At 31.4% G+C, this 18339-nt stretch overlaps 2 protein-coding genes, 1 long non-coding RNA gene and 5 other non-coding genes across 8 annotated transcripts; all 8 read left to right on the plus strand.

The window, feature by feature from the left end:
- The first annotated feature begins 857 nt into the window (after positions 1–857).
- Positions 858–4144, plus strand: LOC123899676 (pentatricopeptide repeat-containing protein At1g11900-like). Its single transcript, XM_045950884.1, has 3 exons — positions 858–1023; positions 1218–1355; positions 2882–4144. Exons 2-3 carry the CDS (start codon positions 1270–1272, stop codon positions 3882–3884), a joined length of 1089 nt encoding a protein of 362 aa, XP_045806840.1. The 5' UTR covers positions 858–1023; positions 1218–1269; the 3' UTR covers positions 3885–4144.
- A 1684-nt stretch (positions 4145–5828) lies between these two features.
- Positions 5829–7824, plus strand: LOC123900166. Its single transcript, XR_006805821.1, has 2 exons — positions 5829–6453; positions 6615–7824. It is a non-coding gene; the product is annotated as an uncharacterized LOC123900166 (long non-coding RNA).
- On the plus strand, positions 6270–6354 carry LOC123900224. Its single transcript, XR_006805877.1, has one exon. It is a non-coding gene; the product is annotated as a small nucleolar RNA U36a (small nucleolar RNA).
- On the plus strand, positions 6582–6698 carry LOC123900196. The gene has a single exon (XR_006805847.1). It is a non-coding gene; the product is annotated as a small nucleolar RNA Z278 (small nucleolar RNA).
- Positions 6939–7053, plus strand: LOC123900198. The gene has a single exon (XR_006805849.1). It is a non-coding gene; the product is annotated as a small nucleolar RNA Z278 (small nucleolar RNA).
- On the plus strand, positions 7146–7251 carry LOC123900211. The gene has a single exon (XR_006805865.1). It is a non-coding gene; the product is annotated as a small nucleolar RNA snoR97 (small nucleolar RNA).
- LOC123900221 lies at positions 7303–7391 on the plus strand. Its single transcript, XR_006805874.1, has one exon. It is a non-coding gene; the product is annotated as a small nucleolar RNA snoR8a (small nucleolar RNA).
- A 3694-nt stretch (positions 7825–11518) lies between the features above and the next one.
- LOC123898442 (uncharacterized N-acetyltransferase p20-like) lies at positions 11519–13987 on the plus strand. Its single transcript, XM_045949387.1, has 2 exons — positions 11519–12004; positions 13528–13987. Exons 1-2 carry the CDS (start codon positions 11660–11662, stop codon positions 13753–13755), a joined length of 573 nt encoding a protein of 190 aa, XP_045805343.1. The 5' UTR covers positions 11519–11659; the 3' UTR covers positions 13756–13987.
- The last annotated feature ends 4352 nt before the right edge of the window (positions 13988–18339 follow it).

Consider the following 18339-nt stretch of genomic DNA (forward strand, 5'->3'; position numbering starts at 1 on the left):
TCAATTAAAGTTACTAAATTTGATATCCCATATCAAAAGGGGGGTCAAATGTCAATTCATTTCCAGTATAGTGATTGGAGAACACACATCAATATTAAAAATCAATAGAAAATGTGTATCCACAGAGAATCAAAACCAAAAATTACAATTGGTACTCCATCAGTTAGAGTGTGCTGCTTCAAGCACTTTTTCTTTTCTACGGGGTTCACAAATAGGGTTAGGAATAGGTCATGCGGTCTACAGGCGTCTTCGGCCTGACCTGTTTAAGTCTGGCCTGACAAAAATGTAAGGTTTGGGCTTTGAAAAAAGCCTATTTACATAAATAGATCAGACTCATACTTTTAAAAAAGCCTACATAGACCGACCTATTTATATTTAATAATTATTATTTACGTTATATTATTATGTAATATTATTATTTATATAATAATTTTATTATGGCATACTTAACTTTGGCATATTTGTTATTTTACTAACTTTTAATTTTTGTGTTAATCATTTTATTAGTTTTTTCTTAATGTTGTACAAATTATAAAAATTTAAATGTGAAATAGGTTTTAAAGCCTGTTTAGCCTATTTATAAATACTATATAGAGTGATTAAAAAAAACTATATAGAGACATTTATGTAACATAGGCTTTTAAACAGGCTACAAGGTCGGGCCAAACTTTAAAAAGACTCGGGCCAAACAAAAAATAATTGCATTTGATAGATCATAGGGCATGCTTAGGCCTGAGGAAAAATCGTAGGCCAACTGTCAAAGTCTGGCCTGACCTGGACTATTCCCAACCCTATTCACAAATCACAATTTTAAGGTCAAAATTACAAATTTGCAAAGTTATAAAAGTTAAGGGTCAAAAACACAAATTTATGAGAGTTAGGGTAAAAAAAGTGCAGTTTAGTACTTTAGTCCAACAAAAAAAGATTGAAAACAACAAACTCACACAAGCACCACCGCGACTCCGCCAGAATTCACGTCTTGGTGGCCGTCAATAGTAGCAGCCTCGTAAAGTCGTATCGCAGGTGAGTCCCAATTCAACACAGCATCAACTCGTTACTCTTCCACAAACAAATACCATTTTTTTTTATTTTGTATATTTGATAGCTATATTGTGAAAGTAGAAATCCTCTGCGTGAGGAGAAAACCCCAAGAAAGATTTTCATTCTCCATTTTGTCTTCTGTTTTTTTCAATCACACACTTCCATTTTTCTTTACAGCTTCACCGACTAAAGCATAGGAGAAATATAGCAGCTAAAAAAGTGTGATTGATGATGTTAGGTGCTGCTACAATAACAAGATCTCTTTCCCGTTTTCACTTCAATTACCATTCTCCTCCTCTTCTAACAACCACATGGTATGTCTCTCTTCTCTTTCTAAATTATAAATTTCAATTTTTACTAATTATTTAGATAAATAGCTTAGATCAAATTGTTAGATAATAACTTATTGAGCTTAAGCGATTGGGCTCATTAGGTTTATAGTCCACTAGGTTTTACTATATAATAATCTTTTGTAATTCTATTTTATTAAGCTAATGCAATGATATTCTATAGAAACCCTAGCCGTCCTTCTCTTTTCCTGTTTGTATATCTCTGATTCTAACACAAATAACTTAGAATTCTGTTATGTCAGTTGTTGGTTTTTACTTAAAAATTACATTTTTATTGACAATATATCTTGCTATTCATAATAAGATTCGATTCACGACTCAAAAATACCATAGGTCTTTCAATTCATATTTGAATCTCGATATGTTAACTATGCACACATAACTGACTTCACTTCTTCATAAATATTAAGCAAGGATTACCGAGTTTCTGTAATGAATCATATATAGGCCCTAGAGAATATAATAGCCCAAGTTGCATCAGTTAAGTTAGGTGATTAATCATGTTCTAGAATGATCTAGAAGAATGATAAGTCATTGGTTAGTGAGGAGGATTAACCAATGCTATATATAATGGTATTGTATGCATGTAATAAACAAGCAAAATGAATGAATGAAGTTAGTTATTTTAGCTTAGTATAGTTTGTTAGTCTCTTTTAGCAATTATCTCTTTCAATTAATTTATGAACAACTAAAAAGTTGTTCATAACATTTTCCTTATATTTGTTTGCTTTGTGGCAGTATCTTTCATGAATCGCATGGAATGTAATAGGATATTGGTGATGGATTTGATGATATTTATGTTATTTAGGATTTTATTATCTTTGGTGATAGTGGAAAATGGTTAATCCTATAAGGTCAATGTAACTTCAAAATTGCATTTTGCTAGAGTTTTGGAAAGTTATGTGTAGATCTAATAGTGTCTACTAAGCCTTACTATCAGGTGCTAGTGTGCTTGGCTAATTCTTAATATTCTCCACGAACACATAGGTAGGGAGGGGATCGAGTTACTCTAAGAATGACCGTCTAGGTTTTCTTGAAGAACTTAGATTTGGGGATGTTATGTAGTTGAGTCTCATTTGTGATAATCAGATCGTCTTGTCTATTGTCTCAAATCCAGTGTTTCACGAGAGAATATAGGGATGAGAATGTCTAGGAAATGGATGTAAATCCACCGACAAAAGTGGAATGTGCAGCCTTAAGTTTGGGTGATACAAAGGAATGTCGATTTCAACCTAAAACTATGAAGTTATAAGAAAAAAAATAGTGAATCCCAGTTGACAACTTTTGGATGTTTGTTTATACATATAGCCTATTGGATTATCACTAACTTGAACTTCTTAATGAAAAATGTACATTAAATTAATTGAAAGTTTGTCTTTTGCTCTAAATATTGATGTCTGATTACAGATATTAGACTTTATCATTCTCATCCCAACCAATCTCTTTCAATTTGGACTGTTTTTAACCGGTAAAAGTTAATCCATTGGCAGGTTACGGGATTTTTCAACAGAGTCATTTCTTGACAAAGAGAGTGTTATGAGCGAAGTCTTGAAAGAATTTCGTGCCACCATTGAAAATGCTCCAGCATCCCGTGCTGGAGTCTATTATGCATATATTGATAGGATGTGCAAGTTTGGAAACCTTTCAGCTGCAACTCAAATGCTACAAATTTTAAATGATAAGAACATTGTCATTTCCCGTAATTTGTATAATCTCATATTAGTGGAAGCAATTCAAAAGAATGACATTGACCTTTCATGTCAAGTGCTCAAGAAATTATTATTGTCGGGTGAATCCCCGAGTGCAACTTTGTGCATTAAGTTTGCTCAGGCTTTCAGAAAAGTAATCCATTTGTTGGAGCTCCTTAAATTTTTTAAAGAAATAGTATCAGAAACAAGTTGTTCAAGTATATCATCATTCATAAACAAGATGGTTTTTGCCTTTGCCAAAAGCGGACAGAAGGATAGGGCCTTGATGATATTTGAGCATCTTAAAAGACAGAACGATAGATGTTTTGACTTAACCACATATAATATTGTTCTATATATCTTAGGTGGTACGGGCCGTGTGGATGAAATGCTTGATGTGTTTGCATCTTTGAAAGAAGCAGGTTTTGTTCCGGATACTATTTCTTACAATACTCTAATAAATGGATTGCGAAAGGTTGGAAGATTTGATATGTGCTTTGAATATTTTAAGGAAATGAAGGAGAATGGAAATGAACCGGATTTGCTTACATATACCTCTTTAATTGATGTTTTCGGCCGAGCAGGAAATATCAAGGAATCATTGAAATTCTTCAGGGAGATGAAGCTTAAGGGGATTTTTCCTTCAATTCAAATCTACAGATCACTAATCCATAATTTAAATAAAATAGAGAAGATTGAGTTGGCAACAGAACTTTTAGAAGAGATGAATTCATCATCAACTTGTCTAGCTGGTCCTAGTGATTTCAAGACATTCAAGACAAAAAGAAGGCTAAGAAAGAGTTAAAGATAGAATGGAATGCACTGACACCTCTTTGTTGCAATGTGATGTTGATCTCATGAGTGGCTGCCATAGTTGATGTTAGATACATGCAACTGGAGAGCATACTAAATTCAATTTTGTCATTAATTTGTTAAGGCATATGCCCTTCAATTTTGTCATGAAAAGACAGTACAATTTGTGTAATTTTTTATAGGGTCATGCTAAACAGTGCCTCAGGGTACTTGTTAAGCATACCAAAAGAGAAAATAAAAAATAAAATTAATACTGAAAATACACGCATTTCGAAACAAAATTTCTATTTTAATATGCTTAACCAGTGTCCGGGGCACTGTTTAGTTTTTTTTTTTTATATATAAAGGATTTATTGTGTTAAAAGGGCACATAATGGTAAACTTATTAGTCATTTGTTTGATTCTTCTTCATGATCTTATTGTGACTTTAGCATATCAAAGAATTTTCCAAAATTTGTTTTAAAAAAAAATCAAATATCATATAGTCCTGTTTTATAACTGTCTTTTAAAAATATTAAGAAATTTTATTCGTTAGTGTAAAATTAATTTACACTAAAGATGAATATCTTTACTCGAAGGGTCTGTTTGGTTCGAAATAGATGGAGGGGAGAGGAGGTGAGAAAATATTTTTAATAAAGAGTAATTTTGGTAGAAGCTCTCAAATATCTTAGATATATATATATATATATATATATATATATTAGAAACTCTCTCAAATATTATAAATACTTTTTTTTAACTCTCAAATATATATTTTTTTTGTAGAAACTCTCAAATATCTTAATTTCTTTTTGTACCCTGTTTGATTTAAAACTGGTTGTTGGACTGGACAAATTAGGTAGCAAGGGACATGACAAAAACAATAATTTTTGTCTCTCACTGAACCACAATACTCCCTCCGGTCCTTTTTATAAGGAACACTTTGAAAAAAAAAAACTACAAACCAAGAAAACACATTGTAAATAGTTATCTTCATTTAATACTTCTATGAATTTAGATGTATTTCTTGAATACCCCTATTCATTTACTCTTAATTTCACAAACTTACTTACTTTTAAGATTCTCTCTCATAATAAATAAGGGCACATATGAAATTAAACATCTAATACATTTAAATATTGGTCAAAGTTTCTTATAAAAATGATCAATTTTTTGTCCACTTTTGTTTCTTATAAAAATGACCGGAGGGAGTATAACTTTTTGCCCACATTACAACTACAAAAATTACGAAAATATTCATTTTATTTTCGAACTTAAAATATTATCACCCTATATTTCTCTGGTACATGTCATGTATTATCCTGTTCTATTATGTCCAATCCTTCCTGTTTTACGAATCAAACGCACCCTAAGGGTTTGAGAGAATTTCTACAAAAAATAATATAATATTTAAGATATTGGAGAGTTTCTACCAAAATTATCCTTTATTAAAAATATTATCTTATCTCCCCTTCCCTCCATCTACTTCGAACCAAACAGACCTAAAAATATGAGATTAATGAATACAAACATTGTAAATTTTAATTTGTGTAATATTGACCGAATATGGTTTTCATATTAAAAAAAATATTCAAGGTTTGAAAATAGAAAAATATAACATGGTAAAAAAATGGTTAAAAAATAAAATTAAACAAATTATTTTTTAGTATTAATCATCTGATTCTCATGAGAAGAGAGTCCGATAATTCAGAATTTGACCGCGAAATAAATAAATTCTAACTTAGAATTATTCCTACAAAAAAATTTTAACTTGAATTCTTCTGATCAAACGATTTATCCTAGAAAAAATTCAACAAATTAAAATTTATTACTTAGGAATAAAATCAAATATGACTTGGGCCCAATAAAAATCAAAGTATTTTTGTAAAGCAATTCCAACCCGGCTCATAACATTCGGGTTTTAGGGTTTTACTGCAGCTCTATAAATTCATAGCACCATCCCTTCTCTCTTCATTCACAACCTTCATAACCCACCATTGTACGGGATTTAGATCTTCCTTGTTTTTTCCTCTCCGGTACTCTCGGATCTGAGAGAGAATCGGAGAGGAAAAACATGAGAGGATATAAATCCCCATAGCATGATAGGGTTAAGCAATAGCCGCTGCTGTAGATCTAGAACTAGAATTCTATATGTCATCACAAAATCTCAATGTTTTTAAATTTTCTTTTTGTTTGTTGAATTTGCCTCACTACACCTTTAGCTTGTTTTCAAATATTTGCCATGAAAATCAAAGCTAGTCATAGAGGCACAAATCGATTCTTTAGCGGTTTTCACGTGGTGGTTTTAACCTTTCAATGTTTATGCCTCTAAAAAAATCCGCCACATTATTTATACACTTCTAAGATTTTTCATTTTTTTTTGTGAAACCCTAAATTTTGGCTATGATTATATATTATCCGCGCTTCTGAGTTTTTCTATGAAGTATATCGGAATAAATGGTTGAATTTCTTAATATGAGCCAAATTTTAATGTTTTTTGTTTAGTTTGTTTTAGCTAGTTTGATCTTCAGAGCAGCCAAATTGGATATAATCACCTAAGCCTTGGTTGTTATTACAATTTGGTAATGAGTAATGACTAGTGCAATTCTTATTATTATTATTTATCTTTGTGTTTTGTCATTTGTGTATTACTTTTGATTTGATTGTAATTGTATTTTTATTGCTTATGTTAATTTGATGCATTAGAATTGCCTATGATTAAATTATATCCGAATTTTTTGAGGTGTTTTGGATCCAAGCCCCTGTTTACAGGGAGAACCTACTTGGTGAAGATACATTCATATGACATTAATGGATTGAATGAGGCTTTGATTATTGAAAGTTTAATACTATCTTTGTTTTACCATCAATACTCTAAATGCTAATTATAATTTGGATCATATTTCTTTGTTTGATTGTTGAAAATATCTTTATCTTTGTTTTACTATAAATACATGCTTAACATTGTGAGGGTTAATATATATGTACTTCTTTGTTTGTTTTAAGTAATCTTAGTACTAGATGAGTTTTGGTTAGCTAAATTGTGTTTTTGTCTACTACCAATGATGTTTTTTAACAATCCAACTTGTTTGAGGTTGTAGTATACCCAAGATCCTGTTTATCAGGGTGAACCTACTTGGTGTTGCTACATTTCCAATGACATAAAGAGATTAAACTGAGATTCACTAGTCTTATTATTTGTTACTTTTGAATTTAGCATTGCCATATTTAGCATTTCCATTTAGCTTTATTGAGTTTCAACTATACTCTTTTCCTTTTTAATTTGGTTTAGAGTCTGAAAAAACTCATAGATTTAGTGTTGTCTATCAGCTTCATCTTTTGTTACCACGAGAATGGAGACAAATAACAGCACAACATTTCTTAATAAGTAGATTGCAACATATATAATTTGGAGTATTTTGAATATAGGGGTTGCTGTGATGATTATAAACAATTCCTCGTACTGAATGCCATTGACATGGCATGATAGACACTTTACACCCATAGAATATGAGCATCACCCCCTTTCTATATAGGAGTTGATTTTTGTTCTTTGTTTATGATTTATTGGATTTCATGACCATGTACTGGAGTAACAATGCTGTTTTGTAGAGCATGATTTACATGAATGTTTTCTCTCTAGCTAACTCCTTATATTGATTGAGTGGTGTTTAAAGCCCTATCCAAAATTTATTGAGATTGGGGTTACGCACACCTCCATATTCTAACAAGTTATTTTTTTAGCATGTCAATGATTATTACTACATATACTGAGTATCCTTTTGCATCATTCTTGTATTCTGAGTATCCTAAGACATAAATTTTTGTAATACCTGTAATTAGATTGAAACTTTTTTCTTTAAGCCTTGTAGGAATTAATATCTAGCAATATGTGGTATCATTGGATTGTTATTTTGGTTTTTGGGATGATTATTGATCCTAGTCTTTTGAGTGTATGTTCATGCTATTTGAATTTCTTTTAAATGCTGACCTTTGTTTCACTTATTTTAACCCTATCCTTACTTGAACTTAACTGCAGTAGCAAATGTAAGGTGTAGTTTATTGTGTTCGAACTACTTTCAGAAACTATAAATTGTCATTGAATTTTTCAACCTTATAGAGAAGCAGGACATCTATTTACTTGGAGATAAATTGTACATTCTATTTGAAGCCATGGTACATATGTTAACATGTGTTTAAGGTACATGGTATCTATAATTAGAATTATGCATTTAATAATACATTGATTTTAATGTTTAAAAAGTATAATCTACATTTTTCAATAAAATATTGCTATATTTGCATTTTTAACATGTGCCCTTATGACACATGTTAACATTTTCTATAAATAAAATTAAGAAAATGTTAACATGTGTCCTTAGGGCACATGTTATCAAGTCTAATATAGAAATATTTTTTTTTGTACTTGTATAATCTATCTTTTTAACATTAACTTTCTTTTATTATTTAAAGCTAAATTTCTCTATTTGAAGAGTTTGTTATGTTAACCTAACTCAAAATACATCGAGTAAACTTATGATCTTAATTGAGGTGTGCAATCGAGCATATTTTATAAAAAGATGTGACCAATAAACCAAGTTGCAAAATTCAAAAACATGGGAGAAATTGCAATTTATTGTTGGATTGAAATGGATTTTATAACTTAAAATGAACGATGCTTTCTAGTACTTCATAGTTTCTCAAAGATAATGCTCTTCATAATAGAGAAGCAGAAACTACGACCTTAGCAACAAATGTAAGGTGCTGTTTGTGTTGTATTGTATCTACTTTCAGAAACTATGATCAATCTTGGTCAAACCGATTGGTTCGGTTCAGCCACTTGAGACAGAAAATAGATAATATATCAGTTGGTCACATAGTTTAGTTAATTAATTAATCATGGCATTATGCATCAAAAAAGTCAATCTTGGCAGCATCTTTTTCTTTGCTTGATCCCAACTCCAAGTAATATATATATATATATATATATATATATATATATATATATATATATATATATATATATATATATATATATAGGGGGCTGCTAACTTAGACCCAGTTGGGTCTAAGTTAGCAAGGTGCACCTTTTGAGTTGGATAAAAATACCCATTTTTTAATTTTTTGGAAGAATAGAGCAACAGGGGCATTTCTGTAATTTTACGTAACAGTACACGCGCCCCCCACTTCTTTTTTCCCCCAGGACACGTGGCAGCGTGTGATTGCACAAAATCAGCGCGCGTGCATCACACGCGCCGACAAACGCGCGTCTTGCTTGCTGGATGACGCGGAGAGAGAAAATTCTGAAAAGGCAGGCCACGTGTCATGGTATGATTGACTGCGTTAATTTTTTTCCATTTTATACTTTAAACTCGATTATTTCGTCGTAAATTAATTTTTTATTTTTTATTTTTTATACCAAAATTCATAATTTTTTTTTCTCTACAAATAGAGACTTGGTTCGTTTGATTTGGACACCGAAAAAAAAACGCAATTTTTCACTACTTTAAATTCGATTATTTCGTCGTAAATTAATTTTTTATTTTTTATTTTTTATACCAAAATTCATAATTTTTTTTTTTTCTACAAATAGAGACTTGGTTCGTTTGATTTGGACACAGAAAAAAAAACTCAATTTTTCACTACCTTACATCAACTCACTGAAACCATTCTACCAGAAAAATGGTTTCGGAGTAACTAATAATCAACTTACTGAAACCATTCTACCAGCAAAATGGTTTCAGATTACAACTCTCTGAAACCATTCTACCAGATAAATGGTTTCAGAAGCAAACACAATTAATAAATTACTCACTGAAACCATTCTACCAGTAAAATGGTTTCAGAATACAACTATGTGCAACCATTCTACAAGCTAAATGGTTTCAGAAGCAAATAACTAATAATCAACTTACTGAAACCATTCTACCAGCAAAATGGTTTCAGATTACAACTCTCTGAAACCATTGTACCAGATAAATGGTTTCAGAAGCAAACACAATTAATAAATTACTCACTGAAACCATTCTACCAGTAAAATGGTTTCAGAATACAACTATGTGCAACCATTCTACAAGCTAAATGGTTTCAGAAGCAAATAACTAATAATCAACTTACTGAAACCATTCTACCAGCAAAATGGTTTCAGATTACAACTCTCTGAAACCATTGTACCAGATAAATTGTTTCAGAAGCAAACACAATTAATAAATTACCCATTGAAACCATTCTACCAGTAAAATGGTTTCAGAATACAACTATGTGCAACCATTCTACCAATTAAATGGTTTCAGAAGCAAACATTAGTTTTTAATTACCGTTTTATCTCATTTAATTAACTAAAAATAGTTTCAGGTCTCCAAAAATTTCATAAAATATAACAAAAGTTCCAGAATATTATCTACTATTTTCCTGGTATAATGGTTTCAGTGAGTTGGTTGAGTTTACAACACACAAGTAACGTATTTAGTAAACAATAAAATGAGATTAAGGTAGTGAAAAATTGCGTTTTTTTTTTGTGTCCAAATCAAACGAACCAAGTTTCTATTTGTAGGAAAAAAAAAATTATGAATTTTGGTATAAAAAATAAAAAATTAATTTACGACGATATAATCGAGTTTAAAGTAGTGAAAAATTGCGTTTTTTTTCGGTGTCCAAATCAAACGAACCAAGTCTCTATTTGTAGAGAAAATAAAATTATGAATTTTGGTATAAAAAATAAAAAATTAATTTACGACGAAATAATCGAGTTTAAAGTATAAAATGGAAAAAATCACGCAGACCCATTCATATGCTGACACGTGGCTGCCTTTTCAAAAGCAAAATTTTCTCTCTCCAGCTTATAATCTAGTGTGGCGCAGACAGGTTGATCTGATAGATCAGGATGATCTAGGCTGTCTGATTGATCCGACAGTCTTAATGAGATCACATCTTAGCTGTCTGATGGAAATCAACGGTCTGTAACCATGGTTCTTCCGTACGCGCGCGACACTGGATCCACGTCTATTAATTGTTTAAGAAGGTGGGGCGCGTGTTGTTATGTTTTTTTTTATGTAAAATTACAGAAATGCCCCTGTTGCTCTATTCTTTCAAAAATTAAAAGAATGGGTATTTTGGTCCAATTGAAAAGGTGCACCTTGCTAACTTAGACCAAACTAGGGTCTTAGTTAGAAAACCCCATATATATATATATATATATATATATATATATATATATATATATATATATATATGGGGCTGCTAATTTAGACCCAGTTGGGTCTAAATTAGCAAAGTGCACCTTTTCAGTTGGACCAGAATACCCATTCTTTTTAAAAAGCAAATTTTTTCTCTCCAGGGTGTAATCCAGTGTGGCGCACGCGCTGGAATCTGATGGATCAGGATGATCTGGGCTGTCGGATTGATCAGACAGTCTTGATGAGATCAGATATTGGCTGTCTGATGGAAATCAACGGTCTGTAACCATGGTCCTTCGGTACGCGCGCGACACTGGATCTGCGTCTATTAATGGGTATTTTGGTTAATTAATTAAAAAGAATGGGTATTTTGGTCCAATTGAAAAGGTGCACCTTGCTAACTTAGACCTACCTAACTAGGGTCTAAGTTAGAAAACCCATATATATATATATATATATATATATATAGACACATTCTTCCATGCTACTTCCTTTCACTCTAGTTTATTTTATTATTTCAGTTTCCATGACTTATAAATAGCCTAAAACTCGATAGACACCATCAAACACTTGCATCAATCTAAATTGACTCAAAACAGAAACAAGTGTTCTAATGGAGGAAAAATTTATTTCTTCCAAACCATGTGCCAAAGAAGATAGCATTGATTTAACCCAAATAACACTCAGACCCTTTCATCTTTCGGACCTTGACGATATCATGGTGTGGTCAACCGATGAAAAAGTGGCCAATTTCTGCTCTTGGGAACCTTACACTAGCAAAGATGATGCAATCAAATTCATTGAAAGTATAGAAACCAAGTTTCTACGTTGCAAAGCAATATGCCATAATGATCGTGCTATTGGGTGCATGCTTATGTTTGCAAGTTCACTTGATGATAAAAGTAGAAACAAATCTGCAGAAATTGGTTATAATCTAGGCTCTAAATATTGGGGTAAGGCTCTGTCTAGAATGGGAAAGTGGCGTAGGTCTCCCATCATGGGAAAGGAGGTTTTAGCCATTCGATATATTAATAAAATAATTAATGGACATGATGATTGACTGGCAACCTGAAGGGTGCAGTGTTCTTCAGTTTTTTGTTTTTCATACTATTGACCACATGGTTTTGAGTAATTAAAATTTGTCCATCACCAATATAACCCATATATTTCCTATAATTCAGTTTTAATTCCACTGATTTTAAAATAAACCAAAAAACATAATTGGTGTTGTGAAGGTGTCGTATTAATCTCACCTATAATTCAATTTTAATCACATATTTTTAATTCAATTTTTAATTGGTGATAGTTGAATAATTAGAGAGTCTTTCTCATACTTCTTTAGACCAAATAAATATGCCTAATTAGTGTCCAAAATAGTTAGAAAGTCATTCTCATACTATTTTAGGTCAAACAAATCCCTATTTAGGATCTGAAATAGTTAGAGAGTCATTCTCATACTACTTTAGGTCAAATTAATCCGTAAAACTTGTCCAGAATTTTAAAGAGTCATGATAATACTCCCTCCGTTCCTTTTTACTTGTCGTTTTAGGAAAAAATATTTGTTTCAAATTACTTGTCGTTTTGATAATTTAAGGTTATATTTTGTCTATTTTACCCTTATGTAAATTTCAAATACGACAAGTAAAAAAATATTTGTTCCATGTCGTTTTTACTAAATCTCTCTCTTTTTGGTCTAATTACAATGTAAAAAAAAAAATTCAAATCATTCAAACCTTTTTTTTTTTTTTGAAACGGAAAATTTTATTAAGCACACTCAATAACAAGTAGGGTGGCATTTAGAATGGGGAAGTATACTTTTTTCCCACCATGGTCAAGTTGTTTTTTGACCATTGGATGAAATAAGGAACACAAATGTACAATGTGTCTCTCACACTAGATATAACCACTCATCCTCTACAACCCATCTCCCTCCTCCAAACCACCACCAAACTCATAACCCCTCCACTGTAACATAAAACAAGTTGGGAAATTTCAGTAAGATTTAAGAGAGAGATTTAGTAAAATATTCTAACTCCAAGACTCCATGAACCTGAAACAAAACCATGTTCAATTCAAACTCAAAAACACAAATTTCATGCTATTTTTTATTTTTCTGATTTGACCTTAGATTTTATACTAGATGGATCAATAGTTTGATCAAACTTGGGAAGGATTAGTTTGATTTTTGCACATACAAGGGGAAGTCTTCAATCTAAGCTTATTTTCATCTACAATTTCATCATCTAACTTAGTGCAATGAAAACCCCTAACTACAGAGAAAGAGGCATCTATATTTTTAATTTGGGGTTAAACTAATATTTAATGTTGTAAAGGGCAGTATTCATAAATATGTCAGTTGTGGTAATTGTGCAAATAACATAACTTAATATTATAATGATATAACCTGTTTCACCTGCAAATACAGGTTAAAAATCTCTTTCCCATGGCGGGAGACCTACGCCACTTTCCCATGCTAGCCAGCGCCTTGCAACGTGGGCTGTGAAACAAATTGTTATGGCTGCATTCAGTGAAATGTCACACTTGGAAAGGCTTGAAGCTCTTGTTGATGTGGAAAATGTTGGGTCTCAAAGAGTGTTGGAGAAAGCTGGTTTTCAAAAGGAAGGAGTTCTCAGGAAGTATTTGTTCATGAAAGGAAAAAGCAGAGATATGATTATGTTCAGCATTCTTTCAACTGATCTTCAGCTATGATTAATTTGTTTAGAAAATATGAGCAAATTTTCACCAAAGGGCACACATATTGATACATGAAATGGTGTCTTGACATAGAGTCATTTAGAGGAGGGAGAGATCTTGGCCTTCTCGTTTTGATACATGAAATGGTGGAAATACCATACTTATTATATTAAAAAGTTCAATATTTTATTTTGTCAAGTAGTTTAGTGGCTAAAAATTTCACTCGTGAATAAGTGAGGTGTCCGGAGTTTGAACTCCGACCCCTGCATATATATTGTGTTGTCCCTATTAACTGAGTTAATCATATCTTTCTGATAAAAATGAAATCTATTTTAATGCCATATCGGTTGTTTTATAAACTTGTCCAATACTAAATTATAGATACATAACTTCAAGTTAAAACCAAGTCTAATGTTATAAAAGTCAGTATACTAAATTTGCAGCCCTTTGTGAATTAAATTGTTTTAGTTGGAAACTTCGATGAAACCATCTTGTTCCAAGTAATTCTACACATAAACTTCTTTTACGGAGAACATACACCATTTTTTTTTTCTTTGAGCAAACGGAGAACATACCATTGATGTTAAGGTTCCAAATCCATACATTTTTCCACAATATTCTAAAAACAATGTTACATATAATAAATTCCTACACTTCTCAACCAATTCCTCCCAAGCAAATAAGTTTCTTCATCAACTCCAACAACCACCCCCTAAATCACAAGTCACCATATCATTCACATATACTACATTTTTATCCAATGTTAAATTAAAAACCTACTTATAGAAGATTAATAGTAGTTAATTAAATAATTATTCGGTAGCAGTTTATTAATAATTTAGGTATTAATAGTATTTATATTATTAGTTGGACTTTACTTGAATTGTTAGTTAATTAGGCCTTTAGTCCCATCTAAGGTTTTATCCATTTAGAAGTAGTATAAATGTAATGTATTGAACACAAATCAAACCAATCAATGAAATGAATCAATTTATCTTTTATTTTATTTATCTTTCTTTATTGCATTTATTTATTTTTTTTAAAGACAATAAAAGATAAATTATTAATAATCTACTACCGAATAATTATTTAATTAACTACTATTAATCTTCTATCATAGTGGTAAATCAATAAAAAAAAATCATTAAAACACCGCATGTCCTGATCCCTTACATATTTTAGATTTTATATGGGTCTAATTCATGTTGATTATTAGAGGGTAATCAGCTACTTTATTCATTCACAAGAGTGAATTATTTAGGCAAGGATACAATAGCTTGTAAACTAAGCAACACAGATTCTAGGCCCGGCAGGCAAGCCCAAGGCCTTGCAGCGCGCACGCTCATAAGCAGGCCTAGACACAGACTAGCACAAGCACACTAACATACATGCCTAACAATTCAACCTTACAAAACCGGCTTGTAAAGTGAGGATTGCCTCTACTTTATAAACACTTAGTCAGACCATCTCTCAACCGATGTGGGACTTCTTAACAACATAATCAACATACCCTTCTGTTCAAATTCAGTGATTAACATTAAAAAAAAATTGATTTTAAATTTTGTGGGAATACGTGTCTATATAGTTTTTAAAAGAATTTTGTTTACAAGATTAAAATAAAATTTCAAAAGATAATATAATATTGTATTAGTATTTTTTTCAAGTGAAAAGAAAAATATCTATCTCGTAAAAATAACTCAATTTATAGTAGTGCAAATATTATTGAAGAGGCAGGCCAAACCCTAAATTTTTCACTTCTCCAATGCATATTGTGTGTGAATCTAAACACTAATATATTAAAAAATAAAAAATCCCCCTTTTTTTTTTACAAACAAAATCTCCCGTTTAAAAGTATATTATTGGACAAAATAAAAAATCTCCGTTTAAAAAAATAAATAAAATGAAAACCTTTTTGGTTTGTGAATGCCACCGCTTCCGGTAATTGTCCTCAAAATTTGAGATCCTTGATACACAAGGCAACACTTCTGAATAAAACCAAAAAACGACTCCAAAAAGATTTTTTAAAAAAAGAAAGAATAAAAGAAAAGAATAATAAAAACGTGTTTGGGTAACGGAGGACTCAAGACGAAGGAAGATAGAAGACAATGGCCGGTTTAGCCGCCACAGCAACAACCCTAACCAACCCTTATCTTGTCCGCCTTCCTTCTCTCCGGTAAGGTTTGAATATCCATGTTCTTACTGAAAGGTGTAGAGATGAAAAGATTTGTTGTCGATGTGTAGATGTTTGTTACATGTTTCATGATTTGATCATTTGTTGTTGTTGTTGTCATGACTCATGAGTTATGTATGTTTTTCTTTGCTTTATTGTTTTATAGTGGCGGATCGGGGGCTCAAGCCGCCACTATGAAACATATATTTTCTTTAATAATAATGTAACAAAATATTAGTATAATTTTTGCAAGCTCTCTCATAAGATTGATTAAGCTGCTAATTTACACTTACACGATCTCCGTGAATTCAGCTCAGTTGTTAATGTGCAGGAGTCGGAGTTTAAACTCCAAACACTCCACTTATTCATCTTTAAGGTTAAATTTTTAGCAACTAGACTATTTCACAATAAAAACTTACACTTACACATAATTAGTACTACAAAATTATCTTTTCGGTTCAATTTTTTTTTTTCGTTTACGGTTTTCAACTTTTTATTAACACAATTTCTACTTCTTAATTTATTTTCTCTAGGACCTCCAACTCTCCAATCAAAATTTTCACACAATGTGTCTCATAATTTTATTCTTCTTAATTATTTTGTAGCCTCTCCTGATAAGAGAGTAACACAAACCTTTTATTTCCTCTTCTTTTTGTTCTTAATTCTTAGTTTTCTCTTTTTATTTGTGTTTTATAAAAAAAAAGTATTATATATTCATTTAATTTCGTTAGCAAAATAAATTAGGTATCTTCTACACAATGAATTGGTACAAACAGTAAGAGATTTGAGTCATTTAAGTAAGTTGTTTGAGGTTCAATTCCCAACACTTGTCTAAGGAGAAAATTCGAAAGGAAAACGTGAAATCACCTTATCTGTCCAACAATATTTTCATTTGTTATACAATAATATTTTTTAATTTCCACCAAAGAAAATTTCCAGATCCGCCACCGATTGTTTATCATTTATTTGTATTTTGAAACTCACAATTTATGTGTATTTGGTATTCAACTAGGAATAAAGATTTGTTTCCACAAAGACGCGTTACATTCCAAAGGAAAAAGATTCCTACCTTCAAAGCTCTTTCAAGCAGTTCTCTGGGTAAGTATGCATCATGATTTGCAACATTTTTCTTACGGATTTATCTGTGATTTTTAGGTTTTAGCCAGTGCCCAATTGCATTAATATGATTATAATGAAATATTAGATCTTGTTGTAAGAATAAATAGGAGGATCCTTGAAACTTATGTAATTTTAGCTTATTTCATCATAACGTTTCTGTTTATTTTTTTGCTAAGACTTAAAAACATGTATACAGTATACACTATGTCATCTAAATGCAACACTTCTGAATTTGCATGTGTTATTTCGTTACAGTACCTAAAAATTGTTTCTAGTTTTTGTTAGCGCAGCAATTTCACAAAACACAGCACATACACAACACTGAATCAGGCTTGTGTTGCACGCCTAAGCACAATGATGCGCGCACACACAAGTTTCTGATTTTGCAGAAACTAGGAGAAAGAATGAAGAATGAATGAATGCAAGATGTAATCAACTGAGATTAGAGAGAAAAGAGAGAGTTTTTATTCATCTACATTCACAAAAATTGATTACGATCACTAATGAATGCACACATTGCATTTTATAATAGTTGCTTAACAAACAAGCAACACACACACAAAATTAAAACTAACTAATAACTACTCTCCAACTAACTCTAAATCACTTGCTAAAAACCTAAGAGTGTGTTTGGATGGGGAATTTTTTGAGGTAAAGTAATGTTTTGAGGGAATTCAAATAATTTGAGGTGAATTCCATTGTTTTGATGAAAATTTGAAGAATTTTCAAAATGATGAAAATTTATGAAGTATTTTGTAAGTTAAATTTAGAGAATTTCAAAATGACACCTAAAATCAAAGAATTTGAAATTCCTTCTTCTCTATAAACTTTTAAAAATTACTAATTGATCGTAAAACATAAAATTAGCCGAAAAACCTAAAATCGACGATAAACGCTAAATTGGCCGAAAATCCAAACAATCGGCAGAAAAAACCTAAAATTGGCCAAAAGCCCAAAAATCGACTATAAACCCTAAAATCGGCAGAAAAAACTAAAATCGGCCAAAATTCCAAAAATCGACTATAAACCCTAAAATCGGCTGAAAACCCAAAAAATCGGCCGAAAAACCAAAAATCGACCGAAAACCCAAAAAATCGGCCAAAATCTAAAAAATCGACTATAAACCCTAAAATCGGTCGGCAACCCGAAAAATCGGCCAAAATTCCAAAAATTGATTATAAACCCTAAAATCGGCTGCAAACCCAAAAAATCGGCCGAAAAACCAAAAATCGACCGAAAACCCAAAAAATCGGCCGAAAACCTAAAATCGGCCAAAATCCAAAAAATCGACTATAAAACCTAAAACCGGC

This window comes from Trifolium pratense, linkage group LG7 (assembly GCF_020283565.1).
Source record: "Trifolium pratense cultivar HEN17-A07 linkage group LG7, ARS_RC_1.1, whole genome shotgun sequence".
Taxonomy (NCBI): Eukaryota; Viridiplantae; Streptophyta; class Magnoliopsida; order Fabales; family Fabaceae; genus Trifolium; species Trifolium pratense.

Bases quoted from the DNA above. Each gene is read 5' to 3' on its own strand.
- LOC123899676 (XM_045950884.1), top strand. From the start codon at position 1,270: ATGATGTTAGGTGCTGCTACAATAACAAGATCTCTTTCCCGTTTTCAC. The intron at 1,356-2,881 runs GTATGTCTCTCT...ATCCATTGGCAG, and splicing joins CCTCTTCTAACAACCACATG to GTTACGGGATTTTTCAACAG.
- LOC123898442 (XM_045949387.1), top strand. From the start codon at position 11,660: ATGGAGGAAAAATTTATTTCTTCCAAACCATGTGCCAAAGAAGATAGC. The intron at 12,005-13,527 runs GCTCTGTCTAGA...CATGCTAGCCAG, and splicing joins GCTCTAAATATTGGGGTAAG to CGCCTTGCAACGTGGGCTGT.